At 50.7% G+C, this 26248-nt stretch overlaps 13 protein-coding genes across 13 annotated transcripts; 9 read left to right on the top strand and 4 right to left on the bottom strand.

The window, feature by feature from the left end:
- Positions 1-1016: 1016 nt before the first annotated feature.
- Positions 1017-2125, top strand: PMZ80_007090 (uncharacterized protein; the record flags this gene model as incomplete). The annotated part of the gene is made up of 2 exons (XM_064875498.1): positions 1017-1568; positions 1664-2125. The coding sequence occupies 2 exons, from the start codon at positions 1017-1019 to the stop codon at positions 2123-2125; spliced, it is 1014 nt and encodes a 337-aa protein (XP_064728763.1).
- A 236-nt stretch (positions 2126-2361) lies between these two features.
- RPP1 (RNA-binding RNA processing protein rpp1) lies at positions 2362-3486 on the bottom strand (the record flags this gene model as incomplete). Its single annotated transcript, XM_064875497.1, has 1 exon — positions 2362-3486. One exon carries the CDS (start codon positions 3484-3486, stop codon positions 2362-2364), a length of 1125 nt encoding a protein of 374 aa, XP_064728762.1.
- Positions 3487-3960: 474 nt separating this feature from the next.
- Positions 3961-5106, top strand: CKA2_1 (Casein kinase II subunit alpha'; the record flags this gene model as incomplete). The annotated part of the gene is made up of 4 exons (XM_064875496.1): positions 3961-4075; positions 4122-4495; positions 4547-4966; positions 5020-5106. The coding sequence occupies 4 exons, from the start codon at positions 3961-3963 to the stop codon at positions 5104-5106; spliced, it is 996 nt and encodes a 331-aa protein (XP_064728761.1).
- A 678-nt stretch (positions 5107-5784) lies between these two features.
- On the top strand, positions 5785-9254 carry PMZ80_007087 (uncharacterized protein; the record flags this gene model as incomplete). The annotated part of the gene is made up of 3 exons (XM_064875495.1): positions 5785-5815; positions 5866-6051; positions 6190-9254. The coding sequence occupies 3 exons, from the start codon at positions 5785-5787 to the stop codon at positions 9252-9254; spliced, it is 3282 nt and encodes a 1093-aa protein (XP_064728760.1).
- Positions 9255-9925: 671 nt separating this feature from the next.
- PMZ80_007086 (uncharacterized protein) lies at positions 9926-10923 on the top strand (the record flags this gene model as incomplete). Its single annotated transcript, XM_064875494.1, has 2 exons — positions 9926-10732; positions 10786-10923. 2 exons carry the CDS (start codon positions 9926-9928, stop codon positions 10921-10923), a joined length of 945 nt encoding a protein of 314 aa, XP_064728759.1.
- A 579-nt stretch (positions 10924-11502) lies between these two features.
- PMZ80_007085 (uncharacterized protein) lies at positions 11503-12614 on the top strand (the record flags this gene model as incomplete). The annotated part of the gene is made up of 2 exons (XM_064875493.1): positions 11503-12420; positions 12480-12614. The coding sequence occupies 2 exons, from the start codon at positions 11503-11505 to the stop codon at positions 12612-12614; spliced, it is 1053 nt and encodes a 350-aa protein (XP_064728758.1).
- A 756-nt stretch (positions 12615-13370) lies between these two features.
- Positions 13371-14786, top strand: PMZ80_007084 (uncharacterized protein; the record flags this gene model as incomplete). Its single annotated transcript, XM_064875492.1, has 2 exons — positions 13371-13377; positions 13849-14786. The coding sequence occupies 2 exons, from the start codon at positions 13371-13373 to the stop codon at positions 14784-14786; spliced, it is 945 nt and encodes a 314-aa protein (XP_064728757.1).
- Positions 14787-16383: 1597 nt separating this feature from the next.
- PMZ80_007083 (uncharacterized protein) lies at positions 16384-17207 on the top strand (the record flags this gene model as incomplete). The annotated part of the gene is made up of 3 exons (XM_064875491.1): positions 16384-16587; positions 16623-16954; positions 17012-17207. The coding sequence occupies 3 exons, from the start codon at positions 16384-16386 to the stop codon at positions 17205-17207; spliced, it is 732 nt and encodes a 243-aa protein (XP_064728756.1).
- A 176-nt stretch (positions 17208-17383) lies between these two features.
- PMZ80_007082 (uncharacterized protein) lies at positions 17384-18637 on the bottom strand (the record flags this gene model as incomplete). Its single annotated transcript, XM_064875490.1, has 1 exon — positions 17384-18637. The coding sequence occupies one exon, from the start codon at positions 18635-18637 to the stop codon at positions 17384-17386; it is 1254 nt and encodes a 417-aa protein (XP_064728755.1).
- A 1338-nt stretch (positions 18638-19975) lies between these two features.
- PMZ80_007081 (uncharacterized protein) lies at positions 19976-21201 on the bottom strand (the record flags this gene model as incomplete). The annotated part of the gene is made up of 3 exons (XM_064875489.1): positions 19976-20620; positions 20670-20836; positions 20886-21201. The coding sequence occupies 3 exons, from the start codon at positions 21199-21201 to the stop codon at positions 19976-19978; spliced, it is 1128 nt and encodes a 375-aa protein (XP_064728754.1).
- Positions 21202-21553: 352 nt separating this feature from the next.
- Positions 21554-23004, top strand: PMZ80_007080 (uncharacterized protein; the record flags this gene model as incomplete). The annotated part of the gene is made up of 2 exons (XM_064875488.1): positions 21554-21651; positions 21699-23004. 2 exons carry the CDS (start codon positions 21554-21556, stop codon positions 23002-23004), a joined length of 1404 nt encoding a protein of 467 aa, XP_064728753.1.
- Positions 23005-24137: 1133 nt separating this feature from the next.
- PMZ80_007079 (uncharacterized protein) lies at positions 24138-25183 on the top strand (the record flags this gene model as incomplete). Its single annotated transcript, XM_064875487.1, has 2 exons — positions 24138-24473; positions 24545-25183. The coding sequence occupies 2 exons, from the start codon at positions 24138-24140 to the stop codon at positions 25181-25183; spliced, it is 975 nt and encodes a 324-aa protein (XP_064728752.1).
- Positions 25184-25312: 129 nt separating this feature from the next.
- Positions 25313-26176, bottom strand: PMZ80_007078 (uncharacterized protein; the record flags this gene model as incomplete). The annotated part of the gene is made up of 2 exons (XM_064875486.1): positions 25313-26091; positions 26143-26176. 2 exons carry the CDS (start codon positions 26174-26176, stop codon positions 25313-25315), a joined length of 813 nt encoding a protein of 270 aa, XP_064728751.1.
- Between the last annotated feature and the right edge of the window lie 72 nt (positions 26177-26248).

Here is a 26248-nt window from a genome sequence, read left to right as displayed (position 1 = left end):
AGAAGGCAGCATTATGATTTCCACCTTCTACCAGCTTTCGGGTCATTGTTGCATAATATAGTCGAGATTCCAGCCTTGTACCAGAAGGGCGGTGGAAGGGCGGTAGACGGACGGTGCTTGCTCTCGACTGTACCAGGGATTCAAGCTATCGTCTGTCCTCATCATCTTGACATTGTATCGAGTGCTGCCATCAACTCGAAGAAAAACACCGTGGCGTGCCTGACAGACAGGCGACCGCAATCATTCAAAAGTTCGAGCGCAGCTTGAAGGAAGAGCATGACAGCTCGCGATTACAGGATATCAATTCTCAGGATGGGCACTGATAGATGAAGAGAGAATCGAGCTCGAGGTGAAGTCTTCTCTGCCAAGCCGCACGGCCGGATCAACTCAAATCCGCGCTGTTGTCCTCCTAGTACCCCTTCCGCTTCGGATGCATGTCGGCATGTTACTTAGTCAACGGTACTGAATTTCTACAGATACAACTACGAACTGTGGAAGAAATCAGGTTCTAGGAACAATACGTACTCATCTTGGAGGCGAATTGTCGGCGCTTGAACGATTCCTCACCGGCGTTCAACCCGCGACACCACGTGTTTCATAACGACCTCAGACGCGTTTGGCCTCACAATCAGCGCGCGAAACGCTGGCCACACTTCCGGTACCTCTGCTGCCTGCCTTAATACGCTTCAGAGGTATCTTGCCGTCCCAAATGGTCGAAACTCGCAACAACTGTAGTCAGAGACGGCCACATCTGACACTCTTCCTTCAGCCACCATCTACACCCAGCAACAATGGTGAGCTAGGAACCATGAACATCCGAGCACTGCCCCCCCTCCTGCTCTGTCCTTCTTCACCCCAAGTGCTTTGACATTGTGCTTCTTCTCGCTCCTTTCGCATCTCTACCAAACCATCTTTTGCTTGCATGTCCCTCTCTCATCCTCCGCTGAGCTAGTCCTCGCAAACCATTGCATTCATTCTTTCTATTTCAACAGTATCGATTACTACTCATTATCAGCATGCATTTCCTAAGATCATCAACACTTCTTCTTCTCACAGCCTGCCTGGCGCAGGCGATCGCACGCCCCGGCGGCAGAGACGGTCAAGGACAAGGCAACAATGGCATCGAAGCCTTCGGTAACCGGGGAGATGGCGACGGGCGCGGTGATGCCCAAGAAAATGCTCAAGCCAACGCACAGCAGGGCGAAGGGAACGCTCAGAACCGACACCAAAATAGCGACGAGAATGACCAGCAGAACGGCCAGATACAGGCTAATGGTCGGGGCCAACGCGAAGGTGAAGGACGTGGCAATGCTCAAAGCCAAAATCAAGGAGAAGGCCAAAATCAGGGCAACAACCAGAACGGCGAGAACAACAACGACCGCCAAGGCAACCGTGACGGCAACGGCAATGATAACGCCGAAGCACAAGGCAACCGCGACCAAAACAAAGACGACAACGCCGCAGCCCAAGCCGAAGGCCAAGGACAAATCCAAACCGTAACCATGACAGAGACAATAACGACTCAGATTGCCGCTGCTGCTACGGGTCAGCCATTGACTGTGATGACTGTATGTCCTCCTCTTCTCTACTCTCTCCTCCTTCCTCCCCCTTCCCCCACCACTCCTTGCTCAATGCTCAAAAACCCCACTAATACGTGAGCCAGGTAACCGTCACAGCCCCCTGCGCACAACCCCCATCTCCACCTCCTCCAGCCGGAGCCGGTAACGCCGGCGCCAACCCCCCAAACGCAGTCTCAACAAGTGTCATCGCAGCACCATCACCAGCAGCAACAGACAACGCCGCCACAGTCCGCAAATTCGTCACACAAGCTGCGGATATCAAGCCTGGTTTGACCAGCCTCCCCGTCGCGGTAGCGAGCGCACTTGGCGCTGATCCGAATGCGATGCCGGGTGTATTTGCTTCGGGCGCTGGGAGTATGGGTGCGACTGGGGGTGCGGCGACTGTGACGGCTTCTGCTGTTGCGCCGGCTGCGACTGGGGCTGTGACTGGGGCTGCAGGTGTGGGAGTGGGGAGTGTGGCGGGCGCGACATTTACGACTAGTGGGGAGGTTATGGCGGGGCGGAGTAGTGTGCCTGTTGCGAGTGCTGTGCCGAGTGCGGCGTAGGTGGGGTTATTGTAACTTAGGCGGGACTATGTTTTGATAAAGTGCAGTGGTCTTCTTTCGGTGCTTGGTAGTTGCGGACCACACGAACAAGCAGCGGCAGCAATGCACACTTCTTTTTTGCTCATTCGGAGGATGCAAGTCCATGTGTGCTACGGTGGTGGGCTGTACATAGCTAGTTCTTGGCGGTGGATTGAGGAAGGTATGTATCGTTTGGTAGGTAGATAGTCTTCATTCTTTCAGCCTTTCTTCTTTGTAGCTACAGATTCGTGCTGAATAGGAAAGTTACTCGTTTTGGGCTTCGCTTGTACGCTGGTCGGCTCCGGGCGGTCTTCGCTCAAGCCTGCCGCTCGATCCAGCTTTGCCTTCTTTGCTTGGCGTTTCTGTTCTCGTCGAGATATAGGCTTGACGTCGTCCTTTACGGGCTGCTTCTGAGTTTTATAGTTGGTAGGTGCATCATCAGACTGCTCGTTGAGAGATAACAAAGATGCTTTGCGTTTGGCTTTCTCCGGGTTGGCCTTCTTGTTCAGCACAACGGTAACTTGTGGCAATGGAAGAGGCGAGTTGGCGGCTGCAGGCTGCTCAACTTCCGCGACTTGATAGCTTGACGTTTCATCCATGACAGTTGTTGCTGGCTCCACTGCTACCTCTTTTGACCCATCCTCGATAATGTCAACAACACCTCGAAAGCTTGACCTCTTGATCCCTGCTAGCCGCACAACCCTTCCTGCTTCTTCACAAATAGCTTCCTTCCCACGCTCTTGACTCAGACCCCAGATCTGCGCCAGGTTAATCACATCCCAAGGTCCCCTCACACCTAGGGCATTCCTCGCCTCACTGCTCAGTATGATGCCTCGGCCTCTTGTAGCTCGTATCAGACTTCCTGCACCACTGATCAGATTCCTTCTTGCGTCATTTCCACCGGTAATGCCCAGGGAGTAGCAGATCTCAAAGCGTACCCCACGTTGCAATGCCGAAGCAACAGTCTTGAATTTAATCGGGAAGGGTATGCGTTGTGTGAAATCAAGCGAGATGATATCGCATTCAAGTGAGGAACAACATAGCTGGAATGCTTTGTCGTTCGTTGGGCGAAGAGCCACGAAGTCGTATGTGCTCGTCAGGGTATTGATGCGGTGGTTCTGGGCATTGTCTGATATGGTCAGGGTCAGCCGCTTGTGGACCTTCAACTGTGGCGGGATGCGGACCCGCTCGAGGTTTATGAGTGGGAGCTGGGCTGGCAGCTTTGAGGCTATGTTAACTGCTAGAGCTACCACTGTGTACTCGAGTTCTGCCAGAAAGTCTAGGGTGTTTTGGAGTTCGGCATCATTGTTGGTGTATGCGACATGGAGATCATGAAAAGGCATAGTTTGAAGCAAAGCTGTGGACGATCGTTGGCGGTATCGAGCGTTGCATGGTGGTCATCAGGTATCCGGAAGGACAGCTGATGTGCTCCTGCCGAGATAATATACTGCTTCGCTCTTGCTTGCTTCGAGGTGCACGTTCAGAGTCGCGACTTCCAGAACTTCACAGTCCGGAAAATGTATCCGAAGATCTGCCACTAGCGTGATCAGGCCACCAGGCCGCCGAATTGTGCTCTGTTGATCTTCGAACTGCGCGGCCGAAGTGCAGGCACAAGCACCACATCAATACTCCAGAAATCAAGTTTGCGACTGCGACACCATACTGAGTCAGCTAGTATCTTTGCTGTATATACCAACTTTTCCGCTCGTTCCCGAAGCATCGTACATACTACAGGGCCCTTGTGCCCCTCCCAACAGCATCCCACAGCGCTCTCATCTTGGTCGTACATCGTATGAGTGGTCCCCACCTCCGCAACCATGGCGCGCGTCTACGCTGATGTCAACGCCCAGATGCCCAGGTCATACTGGGACTATGACTCTGTTGTGATATCCTGGGGCGTACTAGAGAACTACGAAATTGTGCGGAAGATTGGTATGTTACCACACCCAGAATTGCTGGTGACCTACTGACAGTGTAGGTCGCGGAAAGTACAGTGAAGTGTTCGAAGGCATCAATGTCGCCAATTACCAAAAATGTGTCATCAAAGTTCTCAAGCCGGTCAAGAAGAAGAAGATAAAACGAGAAATCAAAATTCTACAGAACCTGTCAGGCGGTCCAAACATTGTCGCGCTGCTCGACGTAGTACGAGACAGTCAGAGCAAAACACCGAGCCTGATATTCGAAAATGTCAACAATACCGACTTTCGGACACTGTACCCCCGTTTTGTCGACTACGACGTGCGCTTCTACATATTCGAGTTGCTGAAGGCTCTGGACTACTGTCACAGCAAAGGCATCATGCACCGAGATGTCAAACCTCATAACGTTATGATCGATCATGAAAAGCGGAAGGTAAGCAAGGAAGACGAGATTATGCATGTGAGCCTGACTAACACTCACCAGCTACGCTTGATTGATTGGGGTCTGGCAGAGTTCTATCACGCGGGCACAGAATACAACGTGCGAGTGGCTTCTAGATACTTCAAAGGCCCAGAACTGCTGGTAGACTTCCAGGAGTACGACTACTCGCTCGACATGTGGTCGTTGGGAGCCATGTTCGCTTCAATGATTTTCAGGAAAGAGCCATTTTTCCACGGAAACAGCAACTCAGACCAACTGGTCAAGATCGCAAAAGTGCTTGGCACCGATGACTTGTTCGAGTACCTCGACAAGTACGACATTGAACTCGACCAGCAATACGACGACATTCTTAGCAGGTTTCCGAAGAAGAGCTGGCAGAGCTTCGTGAACTCTGAGAATCAACGATTCGTCAGCGCAGAGGCAATCGACTTCCTAGACAAGCTATTGCGCTATGACCACCAGGTAAGAAGAGTCAGCACAAGCTTTACGCTCTCATACTGACATCGTACTCCTAGGAACGACTTACCGCTCAAGAAGCGATGGCACACCCATATTTCGCCCCAGTACGCAACAATGCAGCACAACAGAATCATAGCGGCTGAAGTGCGCCACACAGTGCCTGGAGGTAGCTCAACTGATTTTCAACTTGTTATGCTCGAAAACGAAGCAGGCAAGCACCCGTTCAGCTGATATAGGCGGATAAAGACGTCGAGAGACGCATGGTCAGGCGGTTGAATGTCGTCTGTCCGGCCAGGAGAAAGAACTTGAGTGCTTACCCAAGCTACTCGACGTTCCGAGAGAGATGGTCTTGCGCCGGACGAAATGGCTCTAAGATTGAGAGAGTGGACACGACCTACGATGATAAGATGAAGTATTTGGCCAGAACGATGCTCACGATTGGTATGACGCAGCTCGGACATAATGATAGATGCAGCCCAAAATTTCTACTCTTACCTTTCATGCGAGACGTCTTCACCCAACAATATGCCATAAGTTGATATGATCAACGATGAGTCAACGAGAAATGCACGTACGAAACCCCCATGTCCGCTTGGGACCCCTTATCGGAGCGCGCCATTGCGATAAGATAAGCGGAGCCTTGCGATGGTACTTCCCCGCAGCCTTGTTTCTCGATGTTTTGGCAGTGTGTTCTCCAGCAAGAGTCACCGCAATCGTGAGTCGATGGCACATGCATGACTCCCCTCGTTCGTTATTTATTCTTTCCAAGAAGCGCATTCAACAGAACATTGTCTCGAAGTATACCAAAATACTCAAGCACAATGGCGTTGAATGCTGCTTCCCACAATCCAAGTAAGTATGCTTCGAACATCTCTTACTGTATAGAGACTAATATCGTATAGCTGCTGAACCAACAGGCAGTCCCTCTGGACCACCACCGCCCGTTGGTGGCTCACTAAATGCTGCTGTGCAAAACTCGACGAAGGACGACCCTATCGGTCAGAATGCTGGCGGCGAGGACAAGCAGCACAATGAGGCCGGCCAGACCGTAATGGGCGAAGCTGGCAAAGAGAAGACCGCCAAAGAAAGTACGTCTGACAACCAGGGAGATACCTGATCTCGAAATTCGGTTGCATATTGGATAGTCAATCTCGTAGACTCCAATCTATACATGACCACATCATTCTCTTCTTTTTGAAAGACCACCTCTGACGCGCCTTTTGTAGTCGAAAAAGAACGAAAGAAAGCTGAGAAGCTCGCCAAGTTCAATGAGAAGAAAGCAAAGCAGCAATCAGCAGCGCCTGCTGCGGCCGCGAAGCCGAAGGAGAAACCGAAAAAGACCTCGAATGTTGATGCCTACGAACCTCAGAAGATCGAAGAAGGACGGTATGACTGGTGGGAGAGTCGAGGCTATTTCAAACCTCAATTCACCAAAGATGGCAAGGTCAAGCCTGAGGGCAAGTTCGTCATACCAATACCTCCCCCGAATGTCACAGGCTCTTTACATATGGGCCACGCCCTTACCAACGCGTTACAAGATACCATGATTAGACATGCCCGGATGCGAGGAAAAACTACGCTCTACGTACCAGGCACAGACCATGCCGGTATTGCCACGCAGGCTGTTGTCGAGAAGATGCTCATGAAAGAGGAAGGTAAAACACGACACGACATAGGCAGAGAAGCATTACTCAAGCAAATTTGGAAGTGGAAAGACAAATACCATGCCAACATCACCAATCAGCTGAAGAGAATGGGTGGCTCTATGGACTGGTCAAGAGAGGCTTTTACTATGGACGACACCCGAGCAGCAGCTGTTAAGAAGACCTTCGTGCAATTGTTCGACGAGGGCATCATCTACAGAGATAACAGATTGGTCAATTGGAGTTCTGCCCTGAGCACATCACTCTCGAACCTGGAAGTGGACAACAAGGAACTTCCAGGACGACAAAAGCTGAAGGTGCCGACCTACGATAAGCTGATTGAGTTCGGTCTTCTCACGTACTTCAAATATCCCATCAGCAAAGACTCGGAGACGGATAAAGCAGCACATGAGAACAAGTACCAGGGCTATCAATTTATTGAGGTCGCCACGACACGACCCGAAACCATGCTCGGCGATACCGCTGTGGCTGTACATCCAAAGGACGAACGATACAAAGATCTTGTGGGCAAGCTAGCTGTGCACCCGTTCGTGCCAGGTCGGAAAGTGCTCATTATCGCTGACGAGGAAGTCGAAATGGACTTTGGTACCGGCGCTGTCAAGATTACTCCTGCTCACGACGCAAACGATTTTGCCAAGGGGAAGCGACACAACCTGGAATTCATCAATATCTTCACCGACGATGGCATGATCAATGAAAATGGCGGGCCCTTCGCCGGTCAGAAGAGATTCGACGTCCGATACGGTGTCATCGAAGGGCTGAAGCAGCTCAATCTGTACAGCAAGCAAGAAGACAATGCCATGACCATACCGATATGCTCGAGAAGTGGTGATGTTGTGGAGCCGGTGCTGAAACCACAATGGTGGATGCGCATGAAAGACTTGGCTCAAGCTGCGGATGATGCTGTAACAAGCGGACAGATTAAGATTAGACCTGAAACTGAGTCGAGAAGGTTTAATCAATGGATGAATGGCATCACAGACTGGTGTCTGTCGCGACAACTGTGGTGGGGTCACAGATGTCCGGCCTACGTTGTCGAGGTCGAGGGTGAGACTGTGGATGAGTCGAAAGACAGCAGCTGGGTTTGCGGTGAGACAGAAGAGGAGGCTCATAAGAAGGCAGCAGAAAAATACCCTGGCAAAAAGTTCACGCTGAGACAGGATGAGGATGTGCTGGATACCTGGTTCTCATCTGGTCTATGGCCTTTCTCGACACTTGGCTGGCCAGGCGAGACACAAGAGATGAGAGAGCTGTATCCGACTTCGATGCTCGAAACTGGTTGGGATATCCTTTTCTTCTGGGTGGCACGAATGGTCATGCTTGGGTTGAAGATGACAGGCAAAGTGCCGTTCACAGAGGTCTACTGTCATTCTCTGATCCGAGACTCAGAGGGCCGCAAGATGTCGAAGTCCCTGGGGAATGTCGTCGACCCTCTGGATATCATTCGGGGCATTACATTAGAGGGGTTGAACGCGACTCTGCTCACTGGTAACCTGCCACCAGCGGAGGTCGAGCGAGCCAAGCAATATCAAAAGAAAGCATTCCCCAAGGGCATTGAAGAGTGTGGAGCAGATGCTCTAAGATTCACATTGGTCAACTACACAACCGGAGGTGGCGACATTGCCTTTGATATCAGAGAAATTGAGGCCAAGCGACGATTCTGCAACAAGATCTATCAAGCCACAAACTTCGTGCTGGGAAGGCTAGGAGAGGGCTTCAAGCCAGCAGCTTCATCTCTGGACAGCAAGCCGCAAACCCTTGCAGAGAAATGGATCCTTCACAGATTCAATGAAGCTGCAAAGGAGGTCAACCATGCCATTGAGAACCGGGAGTTTTCCATCTCAGCTCACACACTGTACCAATACTGGTTCACGTCTCTCTGCGACACCTTCATTGAGAACTCGAAGTACTTGTTGGCTGAAGATGCTGATAACACGATCAGAGAATCAGCGAAGCAGACATTGTACACTGCCCTTGAAGGCGGTCTCCTACTGCTACATCCATTGATGCCATTCCTTACAGAACACCTCTGGCAGAAGTTGCCGAGAAGAGAAGGCGACAAGACCGAAGCTATCATCGTCGCCTCATATCCTCAACACCAACAGCAGCTGAGTGCATCCGCCGAGGCCGAACAGTACGAACTTATCATGGATGTCGCTAAGGGTATCCGCTCGATACTCGCACAATACGAGTTCAAGGAGCCGGGCGACGTCATCGTTCAGAGTTACTCCGACAAAGCACAAAACTCGCTCTCCTCCGAAACAACATCTCTCAGATCGCTTGGCGGCAAATATTGCGGCTCCATTGACGTCCAAGCAACCAAGTCCGGCTCAGCAGCACCAGCCGGCTGCGCCGTGCAATCCATTAACGCAGATGTAGCTGTCTACCTCAAGGTTGCAGGACGCATCAACTTCGACACCGAGGTGGGCAAGATCAACAAGAATTTGGACGGTGCACAAGCGAGGATCAAGAAGAGTCAAGATATCATGGCGGGTCCTGGGTTTGTCAAGGCTAGTCAGGACACGAAAGACAAGGAGGCTGAGAAGATGAAGGATGCTGAGGGTGAGGTGGCGAGATTGGAGGCTGCGCTGAAGGATATGGAGAGGTTGAAGTTGGAGAGTAAGTAGATGAGTTGAACGAGGTGAGGCGGCAAAAATCCAATTTCAGGTATTCAAGTCCTCCAGGATGCTGATATCTTATCATCGGTGTCACATCAATACAAGCGAATATGTCAAGGGAAAATGGTTGGGCCAGAATCGAAATTATGCAGCAAGAAGGTCCAATCCACCCCGAAAGTGAACTTTCGGGGCCAGCAGACGACTGCTGAGTTCAAGCACATCGTTGACAACTGCGGCGAGTTGTTTCCTTCGGATCGCCGATGTGATCTGCCGACTGCAAAGCTTAGTGTCGGTATTCCGTAGGACGTGCGCAAGCTGAAGTGAGGTACAATGCAAAGTGACTTCACAGTGACAGATAACGGCGAAAGGTGGCGAGCAGCATAGATCACTTTGAGGCAAGAGCGGCACAGTTTGTTCAAATTCCTAAATCGCACCTGCCTGCGATACCGTGACATTGACGAATTTTCTTCACTACTTTACGACTACCTCACACTCACCGCTCGTCCTTCACCCACACGACTACTATCATCGCTACTGTCCACGTCCTCACACTGCGGCCATACAAAATTACTATACACATCCTTCAGCCGTCACACATCAAGACATTCGAAGAGACCTCGATCAAGTCAATCCCGACATCAGCGACGACCGAGCCGATTGTTGGCACGCACAAACTCACGATGTCCGTCATAACCTCCACGAAGACGTGGTTCGATATGCCTATGGAGATCAGGGACAACATACTAGAGTGCCTCTTCCACGGCGAAAGGATTGCTCACAAGGGTCCTGGAGCACGCCACCAGACCGAGTCCAACCTGTTTTCGGTCCTCGTAGTGTCGAAGCACTTTGTCAGGAAGCGTCAGGTCGTCGATACGATGCTCAGGGTAGCCACGATAGCTCTCGCATTCGATGAAGATCTTGAGGACATCGCGCTGTCCACGAACACTATACAACGGTCGCTGGTACGGAGTGTCAAGCCCATCTATGTCAAACCTGATCAGCACATGAGCGAGTACATAGCACCCGAACGCATCAAGTTTGGGAACATCAAAACTCTGTTTCCTGGGGTGCAACGTGTCGAGGTGGATCTGACAGATGAGTATTACGGTCGGCCTGAACTATTTGTTAATCGACGTTCGCGTCTGTGGCAGCAGTTGCTTGGTCACGAATTTCACGCTCACGCTCGGAGGGAATTTGATGATCCAGCCATCACAAACTGTTGCGCTCGTCCAAGCTTGCCGGAGTCACTCCTACCTCTCTGCAGTCTAGAAGAGGACTTCCAATCAGGCTGCATTGAGCTGGATAGAACTTCGTCTATGGTGTGCGCACTTTTGGTACGACCTATAACGTATGAGGTCCCTATGGGTTGGCGAAGAAACGCTTTGGGCAATCTTCTGGTCCACGCCAAGTCTGCCGGGGTTGAAGTATTGTACTCCATGAGGCTATACGTGGAATCTGAATGCTACAACTGCTGGTTCATAGGCGAGGTATGGCAGCTTGATGCTCATAATGATGACGGACGGCTAATTGAGTTCGATAGAGTGTTTTTTTCAACGCGAAAGATCTGACCTTGCGAGTACAGCTGGATGGGAGGGAGATTGTTATACCTCAGAAATTCACGAGTGCCTTTCTTGATCCTGCAGTGACAGAGCTCGACGAATGGTATGGTTCTGGATGAAGGACGACGGATGGACAGGCAATTCAATGAGGTTGCACTGTCAGCAAGCTTCGTCTCCTCATCTTAACATCCAGTCTTAGACCACAGTGATAAGACGTGCGATTCTGGAAACACGGGCCACTCGACATGGAATATGATTAACTATGACCCGGGATGAATGTGCCATGTGGGGCAGACACGACTGCAACTTTAGCATGAGAAGGGCAACGGTATCCCATGGTTGTTGCGCAGAAGACGTGGAACGATTATCGCTGGCTTTAGGCTGGATCTCAAACTTACTTCCAAGTGTTGAGGGTGGCGGTCTCCAGGACGTCAAATCTCTATGTGGTTCCGAGCGCCTGGATTGGCTTCGACCACGCAAAACGGAACATGTCCAGCTTCAGAGAGGTGAAGAGTGAAGACGGCTTGACTCGAGATTGGCGAAGTGAAGGCGTGACGGTAGTGAAAATCGAATTCCTGGTCACTTGTGCCTCGAGGTAATTTCCTTTCGTGTTCTTCCTCAACGACCGTCATCTTGAGTCTCGATCTTGCTATCTTGAAATTGACATAGTATTACCATTCCTCAAGTTATCTACGATGATGTCTGATACCAACCTTTCCAACGATCGCATGGCACTGTCTACCGTCTCCAAGGACACCTCGTCTGATTCTCCAGAGCACGACATCACTTTATCACACCGCAGCCAAGATCACGAAGACTCGTCGCCTACCTTCAACCCTGATACCTGGTTCACTCTTGCCGCAGAAATCAAAGACAGCATCCTTGAATATGTGTTCCTAGATCAGGTCGTTGTCAAGAGAAGAGATGTGTGGACTAGCCGAGGGATACACCAGGCTGTTCAATCTATACTCAGTGTATCCAAGCATTTTGTCGACAAGCGTCAAGTGATCAACGCTATGCTCAGGAGCGCGACTCTGGCATTCGAGCAGTGTAGGGACTTGTCAAGAGTGGGAGAAGATATCATCGAGTCCCAAAGACAGCTTGTACAGAAGCTGCATTGCACGCTTAGCGATCCACACTGTTTCTCAATCATCACGCCTAACATCCTGGTTTTCGGCGAGCTTGGGATGCGCTTTCCAAGGTTGAGCTCCATCAGCCTTGATTTCTACTACGCTTCGGACGATCTTGAGATTGACACCGAGCCTGACTCGCTTCTCTGGACTTGGAGCTTCCAAAACCCAGATGCAAAGGACATGACTCTACTCCGTCGGGATTGGGACTGCGATGAGCGGCTTACTTCTGCCAGTGCTCAACATGACGGCCGCCTCGCCGGACGCTGTAGCATCACCGATGCTTTCAACGATCTCGATGCGCGCCAGAGAAGCGACCTCGTTCTGTTGAAGTTTGGCTGCTCAGTCGTGAGCAAACCTGATCGAATGGTCAGGAGCGATCTGGGAGATTTCGTGGCAAGCGCGGTAGCCGCTGGAATTGAGGTGATATGTTCCTGGAGTCTAAGGGTCTGGTCATTCGGATGTCCGTGCGCCATACGGTTTGATGTGAGTCTGCACACCACCACCCGTGCCACACCGAGCTTCCAGCTAACCTCGTCCCATAGGACGCCACATTCGACCCGAAGGACAACTGCATTCGACTACAAGTGGGTGAACATGAGGTCGTCTTTCCCCAGGACTTACCAGAGGGCTTCTTCGATGGTTCGAGGACGGAGTACGATGGTAGTCGGTGGGACTGATCAAGCGAAGACTGATACTATCGCGGTTGGTCTGTGATCGGGAACGAGTACTGGAAGCGACGCATCAAGGTGTTGTAGCGCCATGTTCAGGGTTCCATGGTTACAGCAGCCAAGCAGGAACTTGACGACTGGCTTGAAGTTTTTATGAAGCGTGCGATGTGGGTGTTCGCCTCATATTCCCGACAGACGGATTGCGTTCTTGCAGTCGACTGACAGCGTAGGTTAAGTAGCAGGATGAGATCTGTGTACCCGTCGATAGGGGGAGGCAAGTGGCGGTCTTGGCGAACCAATCGGTTCGGAAAATCTTTGCGCCGGCAAATTCTTCTTGCTTTTCCTCCTCGCGGCCTTTGTTTCCTCCTTGGTACATTATTGTTTGAGCATCTCTCGGGCATGCTTTCCAGTATGCAAACGTTCTACGCGACATTAATCTCTGCTATTACCGTATCTGTGTCCTAACCCCATCCTGGTTGTAGTTGTCAGGATGACTGATGATCACGAAGTACAAAATTGGACCCTGCCATAGTCTCCGCTCGCGGTTCGTCAACAGCCAACTTTGCCATCAGAGTGCCAGAAGATGGGCTGTGAGCAACCAGAGCCTCGCTTGCCACTTGCTCCGCTTGTCGAACTACCGTCTGCTTGACCGACATCTGCGGCAATCGTATAGCACAATGTTTGTCACCTTCTGCACCACAAAACATTGTGTCTTCCCACGTGATGGACATTGCCTCCTCCGTTCTTGCTTGATGAAGTGCAAGAATGCTTCGTTGGTGAGTCGAGTGTAAGTTACTAGGCCCGGGGTACGAAAGTGTTTTGTTACATGTAGGTGGCTAAAGCAGGATGCCAGCGACAGTGTCCATACGAAAGACACTGCCTATTATATCATATCACTATGTGGACCTACCAGATGTTGCAGAGACATTGATTGTACATGATCAAGCGATGGTATTCGCAGCGCGCCATTGGTGAGCGGGACGGGATCATCTGGACGTTATCACTATGAAGTTGTAGGTGCTGGTTTCGAATCTCGAATTCCTGCATGTCGCGGTCCAACTTCTTTCAGCCTTACATGCTAACTATCGCTACAAGCAATAAATACTCGCAATATACCAGTGGACCATTGCTTCGGGTTGAACACGATCATTTCTTTCAGTGGTCAGCATCATGTCTTACCTATCTCCCTCTGACGCCGACGGACTGTCGTCCTCCATATCCTTGTCTCCGACATCCTGCTCAGGATCGGTCAATTCCTCCTCATCTCGTCCTACCGACACTGCTCGCCTTCCTCGGGCACCAGAAGATCTAACTCTACCGAAGTCAACTTTTGACCCCGACACCTGGTTCGACTTGCCAGCAGAAATCAAGGACAACATAATGGAGCACGTTTTTACTGGTGTGACTGTGGTCTACAAGCCAGAAATATCATCCCAGGAAAATCAGTCGATAGGCTACAACATCGTCGCACCAGTCCTGAGCGTCTCGAGACGATTCATTGACAAGGAGCAAGCCGTCAGTGCCCTGCTTAGAAGTGCTACCTTGGCTCTAGTGAGATACGGCGACATGAAAACCCTCAAATCATCACTTACTGCAACTGAGCTGTCCTCAGTCAAAAGTATAGCGATTCGCTTCGGGCTCGAAAACGAATTCAAATATATCGAGAACGCAGTCGACGAGTCAACATTACCACCCTTCGACGAGATCAGATCACTATTCTCTACGGTAAAAGAGATCCGTCTTAATGACCAGAGTGACTCGTTGGAGCCACCATACTTACCAGAGCTCAGAATGGATGAGGAAGCAGAAATATGGCCTTGGGCAGATCGGCACGAAAACGCGGCTCCCGAGATCGAGGACTTCGCGCTAGCTGATGGGTGCCAAGGTCACTATATGAACACATCGGCGCTGTCCATGGAGTATAACGTGCACGACGACATCCGGGAAGACTATTTCGACTGGAACATTGCACAGGATGCGATGGGTTGGCAGCTCGCCTACTTTGTACGCACTGATGAGCAAGGGAATGTGTACAGCAGAAATAAGCTGGCAACGTTCATGGCCGAGGCGATGGCATCAGGAGTTGTTATTGACTGTCGATTCCTCGCTCACGTCAGCGCGATAGGATGCGAATGTCAAGTCTGGCTGGAGGTACGATACCTGGCGTTGTACGATGAGTAATTCAAAGACTGACTGCTTGTGTAGGACTTGACGTTCACACCGAATGACACCTGCCTTCGCTTGAAGATCAATGAGCGGGTGCTAATCATTCCTCAAAAGTTGCCGCACGGCTTTTTCGATCTTACGAAGACCGATTTTGTGATGAGCTCTTGGTAATGTGAGTGCGTTGAGGGACAGTGGTTGTCCGGAGGAAGGGCTTGGGGATTGAAATACAATAGAACGCGCACTTGTCGTGGTTGGACAAAATCAGTCCGTTCAATATTGGGTTGTGATGAAGGGCTGAAGCAGAGTCATGGGCAAGAGCACCACAGAACATTTTCTCCCATGCGGTGAGCCATAACATCGAAACGTGAGTAACGCATTTTCACAAGATTTCTGACGATGATATCCTTACCCAGTAGTTCATGGGGCCGTGGTAACTGCAGTTGACACAAAGGGGTACAAATCAGCGTCTCGGAATTACTTTAAGCCGGTCTGGCAATTTTGTTTCATCTTCCTCATCGTCTTTCTTTTTCTACCCTCTGCTTCCTTTTTCTGTAACTGAGTTGGGATGGCGATGCGTCCAGATCTACACATTGAGTACGCAGCTTTGGCGCCATGTTTATTGAAGCCTCTTCCAGTTTTCTTACGTTGATTACCTAATGATACTCAAATTCGTCATTGAAGCCTTGACTTCAGCATGCGATGTTCCATCAATCGATCTCCACGCAAGTCCTGTAGCAGATCCGCTTCAGCTCGCGATGAGAAGAAAACAGTGGCATGTGAGTCGTTCTGCCATCTGATTGCTAATCAGGACTCTGCTTGCTGGACCGCATGCAGCAAGCATCTGCGAGGCTGACTTCGGTTGTCAACGAGCAACTGATTAGACAGTTTTCAGAGAATATTGACTTACTTCTTGACTCTTTTCTCGACTTCATCTCAATTACCTCATGTAGTAATTCGTGCTTTTAGTAAGCAATGCCTGATGAGGATGGTATGCCAGACGCTCTATGCTCGGGATGTTTATACACCAATAGCAGCTTATACGCTTAGCCCGTAAGGGTAAGACAGCACAGTCAAGATCGTCTCGACTAAGTCGAGACGATATCGACTACGTTGTACGAACTACTAGAACAGGTAATTGGAGAAATTATCTTCAATTACGATATTGGGCAGGTATTACGCGATCGGGAAGTCAAGATGAAGTCGACATCGACTCTGAAAACTGTCTATTGGGATACGTCTGCAGTACCTTCATTCCTCTTTTGCTGGATCTTTGTCTGCCTGTCGAAGCTCCTTACGGGCTCGCCGATTATATCCAGTTTCAAGCCGGTAGCGCTGCAGCGCATTCTACGCCCTTCAAGTTGCGGACAGTGCCATTGCTGTTTGTTGAGGGTGAAATATGTGGGGTAGTAACGGCGTTGCTCGCAGTCATGTATAGGTATATCACCTCTCGAATATCACGCAGAGTGCAGCAGGGTCTCTCTGCTAGCGACGAACGCATAATCACACTCGTGGAAACGCGCCGCTGGCGCCTACGTAAGTGCTTCTTCGCTATTGCTGACATTTACCACTGCAAATGTCTTCTGCACCATCGATTATCTGGGCATCCAGCAAAATGAGCTCTTACAACACATACAACATCTCAGATGAGTTGGTCTACGAGGATGGAGATGTTATCATACGAATTGGTACAACGAGTAATAGCGTCTTCTCGGTACACAGTGCTGTGCTTAAGAAGAACTCCAGCTTCTATCATGCTGCGCTGTCAGACCGTTGGAAAAAGCCATCGGAGCTCCTGATCAATGGCACGAAGCGTCAAGTATGGACCAAACATCGAGCTGCTTTCAATGTCAGATACCAAGGGACGAAGATGAACACATATATTACGATGGCCTCGGCACTGATCCTCTCTGTCCAAAACATGGTCACAAGGCTATGTACCATGCGACGGAGTATCATACCAACCTCAGAACTTGGGAAGTCACCGCGGAGATCGAAAGAGATAAGGATACGGATTGGATATTGTCGCCAGAGATGTTCTTGCTCAATACCCTAGAGCCAGGAGGAAATAACACTACCAGCATTGCAAGAGGACCCCCCACTGTTTCCGAGCTCAAGCAGCTTGGTATCCTAGAAACCGTCACAGTGGAGTTGGACTCTACAGCGAAGGCAAAGAAAGCATCAAGGTGAGTTCACCTCCACTCTCCCGTATACGACATCAGTAATGCTAATCAAGACCACAGAACCACCGCTCGAGCTGACGCTTACGACCCACTCGAAGTCACAGACGGCGAAAAGAACCTAGCTCGTCTGTTCGAAGAGGAGGAGTGGGCCGAAGCTGATTTGGCTGGCCGCCCTATCCAAGACTGGAGTGCTTGGCTCGCATCTAGACGGATTGAGTATCGAGCACAGATGGTCTACGAGCCCAAGAGTCCTTAGGAGCATGAGCCAGCTTTAATCGAAGATCAGCCAACATGTTTCGCCAAAACGAACTTTCTGCTTGTTGTTGTTGAAGTAGCAGGGTCACGAGGCTGACTTGAGTCAAGGTGGGCACCACGTGCATTAGGTATAACTAACGGTCTCGAAGGCTCGACCACAGAGATACATACTTTTTGTCAATCACACTCGTACACTGCAAGCATTCGCCTGAACATGATTCCGGCTCGCCTTTCCCACAAGTCCCAGTTCTTCCTGATCTCATCCATAGCCTTCCTCCGTCCAGGCCACTCCTTACACACCCACTCATAAAACTCCGTGAATGTCAAAGCCTTACTCCCATAATATGACTTCACTGCCTCCTTCATTCCAAATCGATTCGCGAAGTCCAGAAAGATAGCGCCGTATACCGCTCCCTCAGAATTGAGGCCGGTAAAAGTGGGTTTGCGCGGCATCACTTTTCCGTTTCCTGTTCTGGCAACGCAAGTATGTTTCGAATACCAATATGGCTCGTCTGTTGTTTGCTCCTCCGTTTCGGCCTCAATGAATCTCCTCGAGAGGGCATCGTCGAAGCCGGTCGATGTGGCATCTTCGTAGCTGACGAATGCGGAGGCCCGAGTCGAGAAGTGATCTAGTGCTTCGAGATAGGCGACCATGGGTGTGGTGCGTTTGTCGATACGGTGGGACGCATCGTCGCCGCGGAGGAGATCTGACAGCAGGAACTCGACGTATTTCTTTTCGATCTGGCCGCGGACAGGAGCATCAAGAGTGGAGAAATGGAGGGCGTGCGCGAGCTCTGCGGGGATGATGTCGGGTCTGCGACCGTTGATGCCGAAGAGGCGGTCGAACATCTGGGGATCTGTGGCTTGAGACTTGTCCTTGAGGTGGATGAGCGGGAAGGTGGTTGTGACGGACTTGGGCTCCACAAAGGGTGTGGGTTGTGGCAGGTTGTCTGGATAGACGATTTCGATGCGTTTCTGCTGGTCCTTTGTGGCTTCGAGGGTGGTCTGTCGACCAAATGGGAACTCGGCAAGCGAGATAGGCTCGAAGTGTCGATGCACGTTCTCGTAGCTGTCCATGGCCATCTCTAGGATACGGAAATGTGCAACGTGCTCGTCGCCAGTGTCGATGTTGATGGTGGTGCCGTTCTCGACTCGTTTGTCGGTCCATATCGGCCATACTGTAAGTGCGGCTCCACCACGGAGGATGCGAGCGATGGAGTTCTGGCCGAGGATACGGATGTCTACTTCTGTATCATTTGTAGTGTTGATGCCGAGTCGCCCTTTCTCATCTATGACATGCCCGTTGTTGTCGGTGATGTACAGGTCGAGAGGACCTCCGATTCCGATTAGAGGAACTCTCCAGATGTGCTCGACGTAGAGACGCTTCGCAGGGCGGCCTTGTATAAGAATGGTGACTTTGAGTCGAGGCATTTTGTCAATGGTTGTGTATGAGTGGCGATCGTACTATCAAATCCTCGGAGAATTAAATGGAGACGCTCTTCATCGTCAATCCTGGGTTGTTTGTATACTTTTCTAGTGGTTACAGGCTCGTTGTCCCTCTCTATGCAGGCGGACGCACCGTAATCGACGTACATGCTTGGCTGAAATAACAGTTGGCTGTGTCAAGGATATCTCTGTAGACTTGAGCAAATATTGTTCGTCGTCTTCCACCATAGTTGTGCTCTCGACCCGGTTGACTTCAGCCTCAACCCTAAACAGGCCCCCGTGTGCCCATTTGGACCGATGCTCTCGTATTCTCGCTTAGCTTAGCGACTGTCCGCCTGGGCAAGCTGTATGAGGAAGTATTGCTCAGCAGATATTGTCTTGGCCTCATGCTCGTTGAGTCGTATATCGTCAGTCATCGCTTGACAGTACTTCTTGCTGTTGGACGCTCGTAGCTCTGTACACGTGGCATCTGCTCATTACGTTGCTGAAGTTGTTCGTATAGCATTCGCACCGAAAGACGTTGTAGGACAATCATGCGAATAGCTCGATTCAGAGGCCGCTGCAGTCTGGTCAATGGTGTCTTCCCGGCCAACCAGACTCAACAACATGAGGAGATTGTGCACACGCCATGGCTCTGGAGTTGACGATTAGCGAAGCTCGCAAGGACCAGTGCCAGAAGCCCATTTACTTTGGAATCTGCGACAACCATCAAGCCTTGTACTTTTACATCTCATCAATCTTTTGTTGTAGAAGACAAGGTTGTAGCAGCAGAAGTCCAGAAAGCTTCCGTGCCGTTCTGTAGGCAGGAGCACATTGGCAGGTACTAAACTGGGAAATGGAAGGAACAATGATTCGCCGCTCCGACTCTCGCTTTCGATCGCGAATACGTACCTCTGTTCCCGTCAGCCAACTGGGGCAGGAGTAGCATTTTTGTCCATCTTGAATAGCGCAATTGGTAAAAAGGAGTGGGTGGAGGAAGAGGTGGCAGGGCAATGTCCAGGTGGTATTGAAAGTGTAAGAGAGTATGAGTGGGGAAGGTGCAATGTGGAGGGTGTTGGGACGTGTTTAGTGCTGGAGGATGGAAGAGGGTGTGGAAGTGGAGGGTGTGAAGTATGCAGAGGGTGTGTGTTTTGGATGTCTCGACTTCGAAAAGAGCGAAGCTGGCTTAGTACATAGGGTAGCTTCCCAGCCAAACAGTTTGGAGATACGCCAGTCTAAGCATAAAGCTAATATGCCTATTGCGATGGTCTTACAGTCCTGTCACAGCTTGTATGCCGATCATATCCTTCCTAGAGAAGGCGATATATATGTTCTCGTCGTACTTTATCTCTGTGCTCTTGGTCCGACAACGCCGGCACCGATGACACTCGGCAACTCTTGGCTTCCCATATTGAATAGCATACCAATGCCTCCAGCTACGATAGCAGTAAAGAATACACCAACAACGGCAAACAGAATGAACTCGAAGCTCACATCCTTCTTCTGGCATGCATTTCCACCCCACTGAACAGTCTTATCTGGTCGCACTGTGGTCTTGCCGCACTGGCACTTGTACAGGTTGCCGTGTGCCTCGACGCACTTGCCATGGCCCATGCAGGAGTTTGTGGTGTTCTCGCAGGCGGACTTTGACTGGAAGTACTGTGGGATGATTTTCGGGAGGGTATGGTTACTGCTGCTGTTTGATGCGAAGATGTTAAAATCTGGGGTAGTGGGCACCGGATCTGGCAGCTCAAGTGGTCTTTCTGCCCGCTTCTTCAGCTCGGACTTCTTCGGCTTCTTCAGCTTGGAGGTTGTGGGGAGCACGAGGAGGGTTGATTCGATGTTCTCGGTCGCGGAGAGGTGAACGAGTGTTCGGTGGAAGGTGGAGATGCCCTTACCGCTGAGAGAGGAGGCTTGGGGCACCGTTGCTGTTATGGCAAGGAGAGACGGTAGAGATTCAATTTCTGACTGCGGTAGACAGGGTTTCGACTGATATGGTGTTAGTTTGGCATGATGTGGGTAGGGATAGAGCACGTACCTTGTCGAAGTATGTGTATTTGATGCTGACATTTTCCTTGATATGTCTCGGCTTGATGTGGTACTCGCAGATGCCCTTGGTGTCAAATTTGGCCTCAAATGTGTTGAGCAGAGTTGTCTCTGGCCGTTCTACCCAGAGATCTGGAAGGGTGTTGAACTCTGACACGGCTGTACGCTGTCAGCGACCGATCTTGAACACCTTTCTGGCTTCACTAACCTCCATCGTAGCCACTTATCCGTATGAACATCTTCGCAGGGTGTTCTGATGGACTTGCGCCGAAGAGTGGTTGTTGCCATCCACCATATTGATTCAGGTCTGATAGTACACTCTCATCTGTGATGCTCATGTATGCTGAGTCGGTGACACCCTTCCGTCTTGCCAGTATCCTTTCTGCTGTGAATGAATCTGTGCTGGTGACCTGGTTGGCGCTGGGCCTGACTTCGCCCGAGTCGATGGTCCAGAGATAGGCGTCGCTTGAGGCAGAGACGGCGCCTGCCAGTGCAGCACATTGCAGAATCGTGCTACCCTTCATCTTGACCTGCGCACTCTCGGATTAGGAAAGAGAAGCTGCTGCAACAAACGTCCTGATTAATTGTGATATGCAGCTACCTGTTCCGCCCGTGGTGATGTTCGATGACGCTCGGCCCAAAAGAGGAAGGCGCCATTTGTGCCGGAGGGAAGGTGCGTGCCACCATATGCTCGCCCGTCACCACGGGCTTGACATTGCGGTTGATTCTTTCGCATAACGATTATGATTTCCAGTATCACTTACGGCTAGTACTTTGCGTCAACATTTGCGCTACAACGGGGAGCCACTCGCAAACAAATGGTCGCTGAATATCAAGTACAGCGGCCGCTACCATGATTGATATCGCCACGGCCAGATGTTTCGATCTCTCTTTCGGAGGAACCGCACAGTTCGTGTGCCTGTCGAACATAGTGGGCATCAACTACGCCAGGTCAAAGTCACAAGAGCAGCACTGTAAGTGAAGTCTTTGGTGGGCAATGGTTATGTACTTACCAGACCAGCTCAAAGCCCTCCAACCTCATAACCACTTTTGTTGTAACGTATCTCGCTTTTCGCCTATACGAGTCCAGCACGAGATCAAAGGACGGCCACGAAGAATGGGAAGCATGGAAGAAGAAGCGAGGCATTGTTATTACGAGCCAACAAGACCCAGAGCTCAGCGAGCATTGGAAGAAGGCTCATGAAGCACATAAGAAAGTTAATCCAGATTCCGATTCATCTTCCTCCATCACATCTAGCTCACAAGGCGACCGCCTACCTCCCGGTGTCATATCGACCACTATCTTGCCTATCTGGATCAGACCAAGGAAAGGTCAGCTTTATCAGCCAGACGATCCCGAGTTCAAGGACTATGTCAGGATACAGTCGGACCAGAAGAAGGTGGCTGACCTGAAGAAACAAGTCGCCAACTGGGCTGCCACCCGTCTGAATATTCCTCACCACCAAGCCAACCTAAAGCATATTGGCTTCAACGGCACTGTCACGTTTACCCTCGAGCTGGTGCCGCAAATCCAACCTCCTCCACTCTATGAAGTCCCGGCTATCATTATTTTCAAGGATGGCATTGCTATTGGATGGAAGACCATGAGACCTGATCTGGGTGCAAGAATGAATTCGATGATGCGACCCACTGCTGCCTACAATGCAACGAAAGCGTCACTCCGCACCTTTTTCTGGGATACCTATGCTATAACGAAGGCAAAGGTTACTGGAGACAATCGGACTGTTGCTCAGCTTGACGCTCACCTCCATGCCCATGCCTATGCCCACTCCAAGTCTGTCACCGGCGCGAAAGAGTCGGACAAACAAAACACCACATCACCAACATCTTCATGGCCAAGCAATAGTCAGGCAATGCAGGACTTGGTCAAGGCTCTCCACAATGGTCAGACCGCGCGAGATCGCCATACCGAGCTTGTCAAGAACCTACCATTTTCAACAGCCGTCAAGCACGCTGCTGCCCAGTTCAGGCACGTACATCTTCATGGTCTCGCGCATCATCAACAGAACAAAGCTCGAGGCTCGATACAGATAAGAGGCTCGATGGTATGTGCGGGTGACAGGGGACGGTACATGATGGAAGTGGTAGCGTTCTACCTGCCATCTGAAGACAAGTTTGTAGGTCAAATATTGATGAGGAACGCCTATCTCGTGAAGGACTACAATAAGTTCCAGAAGTTGGAAGATGAAAAGAAGAAGAAATTACTGGATGCAAAGAATGCGAAGCTTTTAACACAGCCGAAACCGGCCGCTGATCAGCATGATGATGTGGTTGAGAAGCCTCCTACTGGAAAGGAGAAGGAGTAGCCTCGAACTGGAGTGTATTGGAGTATTGTTCTTAGGAATTGATCTCTGGACAGTATTTGGTCTGGGTGGACGTGGGCTTTATCTTATTTCTCGCCTTAAGTGTTTTGCTTGGAGCATGCTCGAATACATAAAAGTGGGTAGTTAGAGGTCTCGAGCACCTGGCGCTGCACTTTTACCAGCGGCGGGCCGTCAGATTTAAGCCCGGCACGTGATGAAGTGGATTACAGTCGTTATTGCAGACTTGAATCCCGTTCCATCAACGACCAAATCCCCTTCTTCATCCGCTGCTTTTCCATCATGTTCAGCCCGATTCCTGACATGCTGTCTCTTGTTGATTGCGGGATCTGTACCAATGAGGTACAGCATCTAGCGTCCCGACGCTTGGCTGCATGATGCTAGCCAAGCTGCAGCTAAAATGGTTTGCTACGCATAGTTGTACAGCCCAGACGCATCCGTCTGTCGACTCACTTTCAGTCTGCTAATCGCCAACTTCCGAGCAAGATGCGTGCCCCGTATGGGGCTGAAACCCAAGCTCGTGCTTTGACGGCCACCGATATTACGTACTGACCTTGATACCTCTAGTTCGGGCTGACGGTGTACTCAATAATGACTAGTGGTGGTCAGCTCAACCAGATGAACAGACTACCCGGAAAGTCTCTGGAAAGAGGTCAGTGACCGGACAACCATACCAGGCGAGTGGCTGACTTGCCAGACGGCAATGGTGTGTGGCAGGAGGACACCTTCAACGAGGTCGGGATCGAGCTTCGGGTAAGGAATATCGAAAGACGCTGCCTCTTTACCTGCTAAGACGCTTTATCAGTCTCCATCACAAGGGCCGCGTATCTTGTTTGTCGAAAGCACTCATGATAGAATCAAGCGCTTGAAGCTATTGACAGGAGAAACCAGAAAGGAGAAGGAGTCCTTTGAAGTCTTTGCTCAGGAGCCGAGATGCCGAGACTCCATGACCAGCACATATGGCTTTCCTAGCATATTGTTCTCCGAGAGCTGGGCTAAGTCCAATGGCTTTGCTGGTCTGCGCAACCTCCCAAACGGCAACAGTGAGAGCTGCTACCTGAAGGGGTGTGTTTTCATGCTGATTTGCGGCAGTATCTTGGTTTCGCATACTCGTCAAAATGATTGAAGGAGTGGATGACTACTACTGGAACGAGATGACCTTCTTCATTCATCAGCCCAACGATACAAACGATCACCTCACAGTACTCTGCTTCGAGGTACCGGATGACGATGTCGACGATGACGATCACTCAAGTTCAGCCAAAGATATGACGACAAACACATCATCCAAGCCATACAATTTCCTGAAGCAGCTTCGCCAGACTCTTGCTGCACTTCCTCATGAAACGGATCTTGATTGGCGATGCATGCAGTCACTACTCCTCTACCAGGCTGTTGTCGTGGCCGACATTGGTGTCTGGGCTTGCAGCAAAGCGGTGAGGAACCTGGAAAAGGTGTGTTTGCCCTGCCCATCCTTACGTTCCCTAGCATCGGCAGCGTTTCCTGACCATAAGGACGATTCCAGTCCCGAATCGATTCTACTACCCACGTGAACGCTTCCTTCAACTTCCCTCAAGCCCACGACCTCCTACGCCATGCGTTGCACAGCACTGAGGTCCTGCAAGTCGCAGGGCAGACACTCGACGCCTGGTTACAGCGATACCTCGCCAGTCAGAAGCGGCAACAACGTCTGCAGCATGCACAGCACGCTCGTCTGAATCAGAATCAGCCGCAAGCGAACCAGCAGGCCCAGTCTATACCCTTCGAGGAGGACACCCCACTACCACCAGAATGCTACCACGACGAACTTCTTGCCACCTTTCAGCTCCTATCCAATCTCTCGTTACGCTCCGCCTCCAACGACGCCCGTCTACGCAATGAGATCAACCTGGCTTTCAACGTCGTCAATCAGCAGGATACGAAAGCTATGCGGACGATCAGTATTGTGACTCTGCTGTTTCTACCCGCGACGTTTGTCAGCACGTTGTTCAGCATGACCTTCTTCAACCAGCCCTCTGCTGAGCAACCATGGGGTGTGAGTCCGATGATCTGGATATACTTCGTCATATCTGTTGTAATGACGGCTGTTACTTTAGTTACTTGGTTTTGGGGCGCGAGGCTGTGGACATCGTTCTTTAGGAATACGAAGAGCAAAAATGCATAAGCATTGACTTGTTCTGCGGTGGTCATGCTGTCTCCCACGCATCGCTACCGGGGCGACCCCCATACTATTGCCACAGCCCCTTCTCTCAGTCAATGGTCCCGCTGCCCCGAACCACTCTCGGGACGTCCCTTACATGCGGCAGCATTCCCGCAAACTCTCCACAGTCGCCTCGATCCCAATCCTCTTCGATGGGGTGTCTTCGCGGCCGAACCTTTTCTCCAGCACGACCACGCTGGTAGCGCTGATTTCAATGTGAAGGTCTAGAAAATGCTCGCGGCTAATGTCTCTGACAGGTTCAACGTCCCATGTATTGCCGATCTCCATAGAGTAGATCCACCCTGAGAAGACAAGACCGCACAGACCTCCGCTATTCTGACCTTCCCCACCCAAAGTATCCTCGAGCCAGAACACAATCTTCTCTCGCAATTTCATAGCAATCTCGTCGTCGTGCTTGCCCTCGAGGATCTCGAAGATGCTCTTTCCTCTCAGGATCATGGCCATCTCGTTGTTAACTTCGCTGTCGCTACCATCCCATTCGATCACTCTCAGTCTCGGAAACCTGGTTCTCAATGCATCCAAATCCGCATCCCACAAGTCGTCCACCTCGACCTTATCTACTGCCATGTCGAAGAAGGCCGGTGTGATAGGAAACTTGTGGTAGACTGGAATGTACGTATTGCCTCTAGATTCCGCAATGGCAAGCTTGGCTTCTGTATACAAACGGTGACTAACAAGTAGCAGATCGTTGGAAAGACTGAACCGATATCTGTGGGTGTTCGTATCATCGTAGTTCGATCGGTGACTTGAAACGGTCCACGGCTCTTCATAGTACTTTGCTAGGACATTTCGCTGAAGTTCGAGAGGGAGATGGAGAAAACGAAAAGGTCGATCTGTGTCACTCTGCGTGGCTATACAGGGTTGTGAGTCTTCACGAAGTTGAGACGGATTAGGCCACTTACCTGTGGCAGATATTTCTGGTGCACAGTCAGCCATCTCTGCTTCTATGGTCATTGCGATCGACAAGGATGGACGATGTCGGAACGTGTCGCAATAAGATGAATATGA

This window comes from Knufia obscura (genome assembly GCF_036327395.1).
Source record: "Knufia obscura strain CCFEE 5817 isolate CBS 148926 chromosome Unknown scaffold_8, whole genome shotgun sequence".
Classification (NCBI taxonomy): Eukaryota; Fungi; Ascomycota; class Eurotiomycetes; order Chaetothyriales; family Trichomeriaceae; genus Knufia; species Knufia obscura.
Note: the sequence above shows the minus strand (reverse complement) of the source record. Positions and strands in the feature narration are given on the sequence as shown.